Below are 14673 nucleotides of genomic sequence, written 5' to 3' on the forward strand. Positions count from 1 at the left end.
ACTTAGCTACACGTCGTAAATTCTACCTACAACAGTCACAACTCCGACAAGGCATATCTCCGAAAACATTACCTTTACACCATGCAATTTGTGGACAGTGTTAAAGTACTTGTAGCTATTGTTTTACTGACTGTTGAATTTATTTCTGTATCTAGTATTGTAACAGTTGCATTCTGATGTTGTTTCTCGTTCTGAGTAACATGTTTCAGTTGTTTAAATGATTGTGGCGGAAATTCCTCTTATAGATTTTCGCATTTTACTAATCCATGATGGTCCACAATGATCCTATACCATCCTAAACTCAATGTCACTAACAAAGAAATCTAAACAAAGGATGCTACAGTAGCCTATATTTGTTAATGGTGTATTTGTTGTTATATTATTCTTATGATATTTTGTATGGTTCATGTAAAATACTTTGACTAACCTTTTTGTTAGTCCCAACTTAAGAACGGTTTCCTAACTTAATTGGTTTCGGGAATATAATAAAAAAATAGATCTCCTATGATTTTGTATATAGCTTTTATTATTCCTCTTGCAATATCCAACTATTGTTTACTTTATCGTTCATTGGAGGGTTTTAGCGTAGTAATTTTACCCCTACCATCATTCGAAAAATCTAAAATGTTACTGTAACTCCCAAGAAACAAACGTTTCTAACAATTTACTTTTTACATGGCATGTCGATATTGCGGGTGCTCTAGTGATTCTTTGTTGAATGTCAGTTGAAGTCGTAAATGATTCAGGTTGCGTGATGTCTTTAAATCAGTTTTAGTCGCGTTTTGTCTTCAGTTTGCACTATCAACCACTTCTTTTGCCGGTCTTTCCTTTTCCACTGACGTCTTCTTCCCATTGTCTTCTTTTTCTCACGCCACGCTGCTTCGGGGTGGTCATCAAATCTTTTTTACGCACATATGTTTAAAGAGTAGTACTACTGTAGTAAGTGTGAACATTTTTGCCTGAATATATAGAATTTCGCGCACTGCTATGCGTTTGTATAAGTTTGTCATTTAGCGAAACTGTAGATAGAGTCTGGTGGAAATGTAGAGGCTAGCGAAGGACTTCAGTTCCCATGTCGTGTTTTTTTCCCTCTTTTTTTCTTTTTCTTTTTACTCATTCGCAAAAATGTGTTTTTTGCAAAATAAACACTTTTGTTTTCTGCATTTTAGTTATACAACCGATAATTAAATCGAGTATGTTTTCCTGTATCTTCTTTTCAAATTATAATTGGTATTTCAATCCCTTCTCTCTACCACAATCAAAAATTAATTTAATATCTTTTGGTTGTTGAATACAATGACATCGTAAAAATCGTTATTTTCCATCAGCAGCAGACCTACGTACTCATTGATCTAACAATAAAGTGAAAAGAGATGCAGCATTTCATTCCCACATCGCAGGCTCATATTATTCAATCGCAAAACCAAACTGTGACTCATGGTGATGTTAGCGACGTAGCCGTGTACGTAGGTATTATCCCTATCTCCGCAGTCCATTACCTTTATCTATACACACAGGTGTCGTGTTATCTATATCCAAGCTATTTTTGGCTTTGGTCGCTGCAAATACAAGCTGCGTCATTGATTTTTGGACCTGCATAAGGCTGTTGGAAAACCTAAAATAATATATTTGAACAATTATGTGTGATATATTAAGAAAGATTAAGACATTTTGCTTTGCTAGATTAACAAATATTCTTGGTTTATTCTAAATATCTCCGAAGTTAAAGCGATACAGTAGAACCTTAATAACAAGACTCTCAAGAGGATTATTAAATGAGACTTGTTATCAAGGTTGACTCCTTATTGAGGTTTGCAATAACATGTGATTTGGGGTAAAAATTTCAAGGAAAATGACACTTGTTATCAAGGGTGACTTGTTATCGAGGGTTTTCTTATCGAGGTTCCACTGTGTATTTCTCAACAACGTTTTAAATGTTTCACTCGACCACACCTCACATTTTGTTTTGTTCTTCCCACTATGTATGTTTTGACAGAATAAGGAATCTTATATGTGGTGTTCTCATACAGTAACACTATGTCAGATAGCAGAAATGTGTCTTACCTTTACTAAAAATCCGAAATTCCTGTTATCCTTTTATATTTACTGCCTACTGATTTACTTATACCTCCAGAAGAACGGGAGTAAGGTGATCTAGGGCCGGACTTGGTCCCCGAAGTTTTGTGTTCAAATACTGTCAAACACCAATTTATCAGAGTGATAACCGTGGCCATCTAGGCCTAGCCTGAATGTGAAAACGGTTCCGGACTTGAACTTAAACGTCCAAGGATTGGAAGGTTGTACATCAAACATCCAGAAGTGCACTTTCTGTTCCAGTGTTGTACACTCCTGTTCTACGGCTTTGTCATCCTTCTAAATTTCCTCTCTTGTTTCAGACTGGCGGTGTGGAGATGACATGGGTGATCGCCGACCACGTGGCGGCGGGCTCCGCCGAGCTGTCGGTGTCCAAGGGACAACAGGTGGAGGTTGTGGAGGTACGACCTGGAGACCCAGAGTGGTGCCTGGTCAGGATGCCAACTTCTGGAAGTGCCGTGGACTCGCCGCCGGAGGGGTTGGTACCCCTGGCTGTGCTGAAGCAGCCGCCCCCTGGGTTCCCCAAGACCGCTCCATCTACATCCCCCAACAGACGGACGGCCGACCATGAACTCGGTGAGTACCATCTTGACTATACGCTGTATGATGGAACCTGTCTCCTGACCATCCTCTACATGGAGACTGGTCAAAGTTCCCAGTTAGACGAAGTGTCAAAAGCCAGGTTACTTCACACAGACTATAAGTAGACATCCCATCTACATGGACCAGCTGTAGCAGTTAAATTAACAATTCAATGTTTTATTGAAAAAACTATAAGTTCTCCCTTAGTTTTCGATACATCGATCATATACACTAAAATATGTTATTGATAACAAGTTCCGTTCAGTTTAGCTCCGTTGAAAAGTGATTACAAACCAAATTTATCAGCACCAAGTTCAACATTTTTAATCTTTTTCTAAAACTTTATACATCTTTAACATGTCGATTGGAGGTCTTCTACCTTAGTTTTGATGAAAGTTTGTCTAGGGTTTGTTGTTGAAGTGATTATAGAGAGTTTCTGCGACATCAAATCCTGCATTACGGACGTAAACAGTTTGGCCAGTCCTTGTCGACACGAGCGACTTTCTTCTGTTTGTTGACAAAGAGCAAGTTTGGTTTAATTGTTTTGTAGTCTTCTAATAATAAACCGTTGAGAAATCATGACGATCTTTGGTTGTATGTACAGGGACAGGCAAAATATTAGCTAAGGTTACTTTGTAGGGTATTTTGTAGTAAGATATAAATTTATAACAATAAATTCCAAACAAAATAATTAAATATTAATCTATATTTGGTCACTGTATATTGTAGCCCCCTCCCCTTGTAAACGAGTCTATGTTCTATTAGTTAAGTAACAAATCTATCAATGTTATTGTAGAGCGTTGATGACATTTGCAGCGCACACGTAGTTGTATTGGTGTTGATTGGTGTCCCACATTTCTTCATTGTTTGCCACCTTTATCTCAACCACCAGCCACCAACCAACCAACCAAACCCCAACCAGCCAACCAGTCGGTGTGTTACAGTATTCACTCTCCTCAGTTCCAAAGTCGTGTTCTGTGCGGACTGATCTATTATTTCATGCGACCAGAGAAGCAGTGATGTTTTATAACTCAAGTGACCACCAAATAAACAGTTTTGTATAGGTTTTGTGGACACAGCCAAGGTATACACTCCCGACTCCTACGAAACTTTCGGTTTTGCTTGTTTGGATTACCAAGTTTTTTTTGTTTTTTTTTTATAAGAAAGAAATTGGTCAAAAGTATTGTTTTTAGCGAATTTCCCTATAGGGAAGTAGCTATTACCGTAGGTCTCATGGTAACACTTAGGCCCGGGACCGATTTACTTTTTCATTTTGATGTCCCCAGAGGCCAAAAACACCATTCGTTCAAATTTTTATATATGTATATATATATATATATATATATATATATATATTATTTTCTTGCATTTTTAGGGCTACTAATATAATAAAATTAAAACATATATAACAAAGTACCCTTTTAGTAATTATTTTATTTTTCATGACGACATGTTTCGGAACTAAGTCCATTGTCAAGTCATTTTTACCATAACCTCATTCTTTTTAAAAAATGAAGGAATAAAAAGATTTTAAATAAAATTTTTTAAATAAAAAGAATGAGGTTATGGTAAAAATGACTTGACAATGGACTTAGTTCCGAAACATGTCGTCATGAAAAATAAAATAATTACTAAAAGGGTACTTTGTTATATATGTTTTAATTTTAATATATATATATATATATATGTGTCCGTGAACACGATAACTTGAGTAATTTTTATCCGATTTTGATGAAATTTGGTTTAAAGGTGTAAGGCGGGATAAACTTGAATGAGTTCGCGATCCAGCATGATCGGACCATGGGAACAGGGTTTTATGGGGGGTTTTATGGGGTAAAAATTGGTTTTTCTCACTTTTGACCCTCAAAACACAAAATTTCCCAATTTTCCTCTAAACTTTCTTAAAGAGCTTAAAAAAACAAACAATTCAGTATATCAAAGTGTTTTTGTACGGTTATTGGTTACGGAGAAAAGTAAAAAAATGGTCAATTTAAAATTCCCATGTTATTCTTAAGGAGAATATTGTAAAATGTTGTAGTTTGCTTGTTTATGGATATCTTTTGATCAAACTTGGCAAATATATTCATTTTATACTAAGCAATAATTATTTTACTTAAAACACACACTTTATTAGTTTCCTTGTAGCAGCAAACCTAGGTACTCGTTAAACCTAATGTTATTTAAATAGATCAATTGAAAATCAATTCAGCCAAATGGAAATTCGCTAAGACGGCAGGTTTGCTGCGGCGGGGGTATTTTTTATTTAGGTTGTTACGTAAGAATTGGTAAAATTAACATAACCACTCGGGAGCATTACGATGCGTAAATTCATAACCTCTACAAGGCGGTGGCGAGACAAAAGTGGCAACGCCGCATTGCCAGCCTACCGAAACAGCTGTTGCACTATTCACAATGGAGCATCTGCGCAATGTTTATGTTTTGACGTTTGTTATTACTGTTATTATCATGGCAATAGGCCGGCCGGTGCGACGTTGCCACACACCAACCTTTTTTTACATGAGGCTACGTTAAACTACCAATTCATTGTATTTTCGTGTTTGTGTGTATTTCTGTCCTGGGGTATTTTTACCGGATTTTTAGGGTAGAAATTGATTTAGTAGATTTGGAACGTATTTCCTAATTATGCCGTAATAGCGCAGCCATAAAATATGCGTGACATTGCACAAAATAGTGACAATAACTAATTTATAACTCACTGATCGAATCGGCTCGACAGTTTCATTTGTATAACTTCTCTATTCATTTGTCTATTCTGACATAGAGGGCGAACGCGTTTGATTCTCTAGAGCGATTAGTTCGCTGACGACTGTAGATAAATAACTAGTAGCTAATTCAAATCTGTCAATGATAAATAGTGCAGTTTTATTGTCATGCTGACGGAAAGCAGTATTTAGACACCTTGTCGACTAAGGTACTGTGTGTACAAACATAGGAAATTTTACTGCATATTTTTTATTCATAAAATTTATCTGAGTTTTGTGTCCACCCCCCAAAGATGATTTTATTACAATTTGTTTTCATATCAGCTACAAACTTTACTCTATGAATCGGTTTTAAGAGGCAATAGTAACACGTAGTTTGGTGTAAAATTTAAAAAGTGTTGTTTATTTTTTTGTAATATATAAAAATCTTTTTATTTCCATTGTTAACAACACATTATTACATGGAATGTTTTACTACAGATCAATAGTTCGACCAATTCCTTCCTATCTATAAAATAACAAAACATATATACTTTCTATAAATAATATGAACTTAGTGAATAATATGCACTAAAGGCACAAGTGTACGTAGGAAGGGGCTTGTGCGTAGCTATCAGTTATGGAATTATGTGTTTTTAAGTGGGAAGTTCATTGTAAAAGAGCATACATATTTTTTAAAGTTTGGCAAAGTTGTAAATATTGTCTGTTGACAGTAAGTAAAACGTCTCACTTAACGCGATATCATCATAGAACCAACACACGAAACATTAAACGCTTCCCCTCCATTGATAACAGAGTTTTATCGTATCAAAGAGGCACGTTGTCCGGTATCGGGGGACAAAGACGCTCTGAGCCGTTATCACCGTTATCAGCTGGACACGCGGGTTATCTTCTGTAGTGTAGTTGTCTCGCAGTCTGGTACAACTAGTTGAGTGTTTGTCAGCGAATCAGCGATGTTGGTCAGCTGCAGATGCGCTCCTCGGAGGCAACGATACGTCTCCGGTAAGTTGTCCTAAAGAGTGTCATTTCGAAACTTGTCCTCTTGAAGAGTGTAATGTCAATGTCGAAACTTGTCCTTTTAAGGAGCGATTTGTCGAAACTTGTCCCCCTAAAGAACAAGTTGTGGCCCTTAAAGAACGGTTTGTTGAAACTTGTCCTCTTGAAGAGTGTAATGCCCTCTTAAAAAGCATCATTTCAAAACTTGTCCTCTTAAAAAGTGTAGTTTCGAAACTTGTCCTCTTAAAAAGTATAATTTCGAAACGTGTCATCTTAAAAAGTGTCATTTCGAAACTTGCCCTCTTAAAGAGTGTCATGTCGAATGTTTTCCTCTACAAAAGTGTCTTCTCTCAACTTTTCCTCTTAAAAGGTGTCATTGCCCTGGTGTAAGTTGCCCAATTGTAATATTAGGCCTACCTGTCGCAATGTGTCCTCTTAAGAGTTATCATGCTGTAAGTTATCTAGTAAGTGGTCAATTAATTGTAGTTTTGGGTGATCCTTCCATCAAATGTCCCCTTTCAAAACTTGTCCTCTTATCCTTTTATGTAAAATCTTTTACATGTTCACTAGTCGCAAATCCACGAGTCCTGGTCCGCAAAGTGTCTTCTTTGGTGTTGTCCTCTAATAGTGAACGCGTCTGTTGTAATTTGAAGACTTGTTTGGTAGTAGTATCCCTTATTTGCAATTATTTGAATCACTCTTAGTTGTAACATTGACTTTTGAATACTGAATAGTTAATTCTATCAACAATCAAAGGTTGTACCTCTGTTGTTACTTCCCAGTAATTTTCAAACTTGCCACGTGGGCAAAGTGAGCTTGCACTTTCAGGCCTTGTGTTTTAATTTCGATACATGAGAGAGCTTGCGAAACTATTTTGTCTGATGAAACTAAACTTAACAGTATTAATTTATAAACATTTCAAGATACTCCGAGCAATATGAAAAGGTCATTCAATGAGCGGTCAACGATGCTTCAAATGTTGTTGTAATTGTTGCTAGGCGACGACAACAATGAGATAGTATTTAGTGCTCTGTGGTTGCCACTTTTCTGTATTTTTAACCACTTGTCCTAAGAAACATGCGCATGTTATGTTGTATAGGGGCTATTGGAGTGTAAAGTGAATTAAGTATTTTGTTTGGATAGTCTACAATGACAAAAGAGAAGACTTTCGTACGACACTCTGCCGTTGCACATGTTGTATTTCTTCGGTATTTAATCTAGGTAGAGCAGTTGTTGAATAGCGTATCCTATTGAATGCAATTGTCGTTAGCTGCGATTGTACCAAGTAAACTTAAAGTGTATATCTGATCCTGGCCAGCGAAACAATTATTTTGTTTATTTCACGAATTGACTTAGTAAACCGTTGTTGGTGAGCCATAATCATTACACTAAAATAAATTCACATATACTGTATATTTCTGTCCTCTCTTTTTGGATGTTGAGCTAAAAATATTATAATCTTGGACTCATTTTACTCTGTGGAATCATAAAGAATGGTAAAATATCACAACCACGAGTAGTCTGGACTATTTTCCGATTCTTATCTCTAATTCCAAATTAAATCGAGTGAAGGTATGAGTAATGGATAATACAGCCATTTTACCAGAGGCTTACGTACAATAAATATTAGGAGGTTTGCAATATCAAATAAAAACTTTGCCATACCATTATTTAGGAAACCACGCAATTTGTATACTATCAATCCTTCTTACACTTTAAAATGTACAATAACTCATAAAGTTCTGTAGTCTTTGTTCATATTCCGTTGAGACGCATGGAAATAGCTACTTGTTTGTACACAACCTATTAACAAATTATTTGTGGACATAACATTTAACTTACTGTTTGAAGTAACGAAATCATTACAGCCTTATGAAATAACTGTAAACAGTTGTTATCTATTGTTCAAAGTGTTGTTTACACAAAGAACATGTTGATTAATTGGTGGTTTCAATCAAAATAACTGAACTCTTCTTATCAGTTTTACTACATTACGGCTAAATTTATTTATGTATTATTTTTGTCTAGCTGTGTTTGTAGTTTCTTAATCGCATATTCTCTGTGCTTTCGTTTTTCAGTTTAATTTTGTTTGCAAATAGTGTGATATATTTTTTAGAATGTATTTATTATTATTGTTTTTTTCTATTTTTTTGTATAACACTCATAATGTTTCGTCTGGATCCCTTCAAGTTTTCAAATAAAACACATTTAAACAAGATTGTGTAGCTTATTCATTACGTCTTTAACCTAATAAAATTGTTTTCCAGTTTTTTTTTTTTTTTATTATAATTTGTCATATTTAAGTACTCCAATCAGTTTTGTTTTCTGTACAGTTCTAAAAAAGTCAATTGAATAATTTTAAGTTGAAGGAAATCGTTAATATATGCAAAATGGCCATTACGATCGCATAGAGGATATAACAAGCAATAACTATTTAAATGCTAATACCAGTGTTATCTCGAACAGACAAATAATGGTAAAGGGGGCTGGGGGGAGGGGTTGTAGCCTAATATTGGTACATAGTGGGCTTGAGCCGGTCCAGCCAATATTTATATTCGCATTGCCGGTCGCAGAAGTGTTCAAAAATGGTTATTGAACCAAACATATACCGTACATGAAGTATACACTTCGGTACTGATTGTGCCACATACATTGACACACACTACTTATTCATCCATTTACATACACTTTTAATGAATTTCCCAAATAGAGAATACGTTACTGAGCCGTAAGTCTCATAGTAAGACCTAGACCAGGGGCCGATTTACTTTTTCGTTTTGATGTCCCCAGAGGCCGAAAACACCATCTGTCTAATTTCATATTTAGGGATTTATTTTTGGCAAATATGTTTATTTCAGCTAAGCTATTAACATTACAATAACAAACACACTTTATTACCTACCCTGTAGCAGCAAACATAAGTGGTCATTAAAATTAACTGTATTCAAGTAGAAAATAAACATGAAAATTAATTTTAAGGGAATATTTTACTAAATTATCAGACAATTATCAGACAAACGGAAATTTAATTAGTCTGCAGGTTTTCTGCTGCGGGGGTTCTTTCATTTAATGTAATTCTTATAGACTCCAAGCGAAGTGGTGTATCTACAGTATACCATGATTATGACAAGTTTTGGAACACACAACACCAACCAAATACAGCTTGCAGAGCCAACAGAATACAAGTCGGCGTATTACTACGATAAGTAGGCCTAATCATCGTGAAATACACGCCAACCAAATACATATTATTGAGAGTAGGATTCCAACTTATCGTGCCAACCGAACACAGACACGTCAGTAGTGGTTTCTTGTCTGTTTATGACCAACAATCACCAGCTTCCTTGGGCTACTTAGACTCATCATTGCTCCTTAAAAGGCGACTAAGGACCACAATTAGCCATCCTGTGTTCCCGCGTGGTGCGTCCTCTGCATATTTATTACCTGTACTTTCTGAGGTAGTGAGGTGGCCTTGTAGCTGTACATTTGACCCCGACAGTCGGTCCTAAAACTAAACATTCATTTGTGTCGACTCTTCGCACGAAGACTTTGGATCGCTTTCTGAATTGTGTGAAGTAATTTTATGGTCTGATAACTGAGCGCTAATTATTTTTAGTGACCTCTGAACTACAGACAAGAGATTGTAATTATTTATTTTGCTTTGTGTCTGAGCTAAAAACTACTACGCAATGTTCAAAACCTCAATCATATTACATCGAATCCTTCTCCCTTAATGTTGATCACGACAACTGTCTAAATAGTTTTTTGTCGGTATTCTTCAACCACGTAACAGTTGTTTCGGTATTCTTTCGGTATATATGTCATAGTAATGCGAAGAGTGCGGTCTCTTCGGTATATATGACATAGTATTGCGGAGAGTACGGTCTCTTTGGTATATGTGACATGGTATTGCTGAAAGTACGGTCTCTTTGGTATATGTGACATGGTATTGCTGAGAGTACGGTCTCTTTGGTATATATGACATAGTATTGCGGAGAGTACGGTCTCTTTGGTATATGTGACATGGTATTGCTGAGAGTACGGTCTCTTTGGTATATGTGACATGGTATTGCTGAGAGTACGGTCTCTTTAGTATGTATGACCATACTCCTTTTTTCTATGGTAAGACATAGTATTGCGTAGAGCACAGTAAAGAGTTGGAGTAGGCTTCAAGCACCGCTCAAATTGAGTCTGAGGGTTTGAGTTATTGCCAATAATAATGCTCTCAATTGGAACCATTTGTGATCGATTATGTATATGACCTTCAGGATCATCTTTCGTCCAGTTAGTTTATAACTTAATACACTTTTAAAAATATTTGTTAAATCGTTAATTCATATAGAGAACGATTACAAACAATTAATTAACCATAAATATTTAGAGTTTGAATATACTAAACGATGTTACAACATTCTTCATACTGACCTTTCTTAAGAATCGAACAGGTGACCTAACTGTAACTGGTTTCACCCAACTCCAGACCCTTGTTCCCGTTCTAACCTTTACACTCAACCATAATACATTGTCCAGCTGATGCACCTGTAACTTTATAAACGTTCAATTCCATCAATGGCTCTTCATTCTGCCAACCAATCCACCATAGTGCCCAGTTACATACCCTAATACAATGTCGAGCTGGTAGAACAAACTCTTTCTTTATACACTCAGAAAATAACATTTAAAATATCGAGTTTTAAGTTTAGTCAATAATATTTCAAGAGTCATTGATTTTATTTATACATTTTGTATAATCAGTGCTTTAGATAGATGTTCACTAATTAATATATTTAGTTTGCGACTAATCTTACTGTAGATACAAAACTTTGAAATTGAGCCTAGGTTTGTTGGTTTGATTTTAAAAATAATAATAATTTGATACTTGGCTTAACTTTAAATTAAGCGCACTGTCCAACGAGTCAAAAAACGTAATATTAAGTTTTAATGAAGTATATCCCGGATATTAAATAATAGTCTTCGCTTCAATGAATTTCTTCAATTGGAAAACTAGTTAAAGAGTCCTGGATATTTAGTCCAATTGAAGAAATTAATTAAAAATAGTTACCTAAATAAAAAGTGTCAAAATTATAAAAATTGTTTACTGTAGTCACATCATTACTAATTTGGTACTGACGTAACAATATTGCATTTATGCGAATTATTTTTGAAATTTAGGTATATACTATATAAATAATAACAACAGTAGAGCGAAATTAATTAAATGTGTAGTACTATTTACAGATACAATTGCATACGAATTCCGTTTAATATTAACCACAACATTAAGTTTTATGTCAACTTGCTATTATTGACATAAATAAGGAATTATTTAAGAATCCCCTTTTTCTGGTAAGCTACTTAAAAAATTAAGTGTTCATCATATTTTATTCACTAAAATCGTACAAACAATTGTTTAACATTTTCTTCAATCAATCGGTTTTCTTTTCACTAAAATAATTTGTCTCTATACATTTGCCAACATGAAGAGAAGTGTGACGAAAATTACGTTCAGCATAGGTTACATAACGTAAATAATTGCAGTCGGCAATAACCATCTGACTATTTACATCCAGTCTTATCAGATGGCCCTGTTATCAGCGATATCAGCTGTGTGTTTGTGTGTGTGAGGAGGCTATAGAGATGTCAGCTGACTATTTATATGTATATCCAGCCTTATCAGATGGCCCTGTTATCAGCGATATCAGCTGTGTGTTTGTGTGTATGAGGAGGCTATAGAGATGTAAGCTGACTATTTACATGTATATCCAGCCTTATCAGATGGCCCTGTTATCAGCGATATCAGCTGTGTGTTTGTGTGTATGAGGAGGCTATAGAGTTGTCAGCTGACTATTTACATGTATATCCAGCCTTATCAGATGGCCCTGTTATCAGCGATATCAGCTGTGTGTTTGTGTGTGTGAGGAGGCTATAGAGATGTCAGCTGACTATTTACATGTATATCCAGTCTTATCAGATGGCCCTGTTATCAGCGATATCAGCTGTGTGTTTGTGTGTGTGAGGAGGCTATAGAGATGTCAGCTGACTATTTACATGTATATCCAGCCTTATCAGATGGCCCTGTTATCAGCGATATCAGCTGTGTTTTTGTGTGTATGAGGAGGCTATAGAGATGTCAGCTGACTATTTACATGTATATCCAGCCTTATCAGATGGCCCTGTTATCAGCGATATCAGCTGTGTGTTTGTGTGTATGAGGAGGCTATAGAGTTGTCAGCTGACTATTTACATGTATATCCAGCCTTATCAGATGGCCCTGTTATCAGCGATATCAGCTGTGTGTTTGTGTGTATGAGGAGGCTATAGAGTTGTCAGCTGACTATTTACATGTATATCCAGCCTTATCAGATGGCCCTGTTATCAGCGATATCAGCTGTGTGTTTGTGTGTATGAGGAGGCTATAGAGATGTCAGCTGACTATTTACATGTATATCCAGCCTTATCAGATGGCCCTGTTATCAGCGATATCAGCTGTGTGTTTGTGTGTATGAGGAGGCTATAGAGATGTCAGCTGACTATTTACATGTATATCCAGTCTTAAGCCGGGTTTTCCTAGGCGCGGAGTCGGCCAGCGGAGAGCGGACAACGGAGAGCGGACTCAGCTTGTCTTAGGTAATTTAATGTTACTGTTTTCCTAGCAGCGGAGCGGAATGCCATGTTAATTTCAATTCCGCTCTCCGTTGTCCGCTCTCCGCTGGCCGACTCCGCGTCTAGGAAAACCCAGCTTTATCAGATGGCCCTGTTATCAGTGATATCAGCTGTGTGTTTGTGTGTATGAGGAGGCTATAGAGATGTCAGCTGACTATTTACATGTATATCCAGTCTTATCAGATGGCCCTGTTATCAGCGATATCAGCTGTGTGTTTGTGTGTGTGAGGAGGCTATAGAGATGTCAGCTGACTATTTACATGTATATCCAGTCTTATCAGATGGCCCTGTTATCAGCGATATCAGCTGTGTGTTTGTGTGTATGAGGAGGCTATAGAGATGTCAGCTGACTATTTACATGTATATCCAGTCTTATCAGATGGCCCTGTTATCAGCGATATCAGCTGTGTGTTTGTGTGTGTGAGGAGGCTATAGAGATGTCAGCTGACTATTTACATGTATATCCAGTCTTATCAGATGGCCCTGTTATCAGCGATATCAGCTGTGTGTTTGTGTGTATGAGGAGGCTATAGAGATGTCAGCTGACTATTTACATGTATATCCAGTCTTATCAGATGGCCCTGTTATCAGCGATATCAGCTGTGTGTTTGTGTGTGTGAGGAGGCTATAGAGATGTCAGCTGACTATTTACATGTATATCCAGTCTTATCAGATGGCCCTGTTATCAGCGATATCAGCTGTGTGTTTGTGTGTGTGAGGAGGCTATAGAGATGTCAGCTGACTATTTACATGTATATCCAGTCTTATCAGATGGCCCTGTTATCAGCGATATCAGCTGTGTGTTTGTGTGTATGAGGAGGCTATAGAGATGTCAGCTGACTATTTACATGTATATCCAGTCTTATCAGATGGCCCTGTTATCAGCGATATCAGCTGTGTGTTTGTGTGTGTGAGGAGGCTATAGAGATGTCAGCTGACTATTTACATGTATATCCAGTCTTATCAGATGGCCCTGTTATCAGCGATATCAGCTGTGTGTTTGTGTGTGTGAGGAGGCTATAGAGGGGTGTAGGAGTGAAAGGGTGGTTGCGACCGGGTCTGGATCGATAGTCTAGTCAGCCCGGGCTTTCACATCAGCTATGACTCCTCAGGTATCTACATCTACAAATCTACATTTCATCTACATCCACATCGCTATGTGTGCTATGCTGCTGTCTGCTTACACCCATCACACTACATTGACCCATCCCTCATGGCTTGTACGCTTTGCTTTGTCCATCTTGGCTTGTCTGTGGTCAGCGTGGCGGGTTTAAACAACATTTTTTCATATACTGTTTATTAGGTTTCGTAAATTTGCCGTAGCTTATAAAATGCAGCGTTAAATTCAAATTGCATTATTGTAATGGAACCTAAACCTGTATATAAACACAGTGCTGATACAGAATAAATTTAGGTGTATAATTTGTGGAAATAAAATAGTGCCAAACTTGACCTAACCTAACCCCTTAGAACCGACTAAAGTTGTAAAAATATTTTTTATTCGCATAAATCATTATTTTGTGAAGATATTTCCACCAATTTAAAATAACCTGTAAATATGTTACGTATTCGCACGAAGGTTGGCGTTTGCCATTACATGTGCGGGTTGCAGTAT

At 36.7% G+C, this 14673-nt stretch overlaps 1 protein-coding gene across 5 annotated transcripts in view; it reads left to right on the forward strand.

The window, feature by feature from the left end:
* LOC128994659 (triple functional domain protein-like) overlaps positions 1–14673 on the forward strand; it is a 284163-nt gene that overhangs the window by 223288 nt on the left and 46202 nt on the right. For all 5 annotated transcript variants that reach the window (XM_054419354.1, XM_054419352.1, XM_054419353.1 and 2 more), the window contains one exon: positions 2397–2670. In XM_054419354.1, coding sequence (XP_054275329.1) covers positions 2397–2670 — 274 coding nt within the window. The remainder of the gene's footprint in view (positions 1–2396; positions 2671–14673) is intronic.

Source organism: Macrosteles quadrilineatus, unplaced genomic scaffold, assembly GCF_028750875.1.
Source record: "Macrosteles quadrilineatus isolate MER2022 unplaced genomic scaffold, UCM_ALF_1.0 Scaffold_5__1_contigs__length_97177068, whole genome shotgun sequence".
Lineage (NCBI taxonomy): Eukaryota > Metazoa > Arthropoda > Insecta > Hemiptera > Cicadellidae > Macrosteles > Macrosteles quadrilineatus.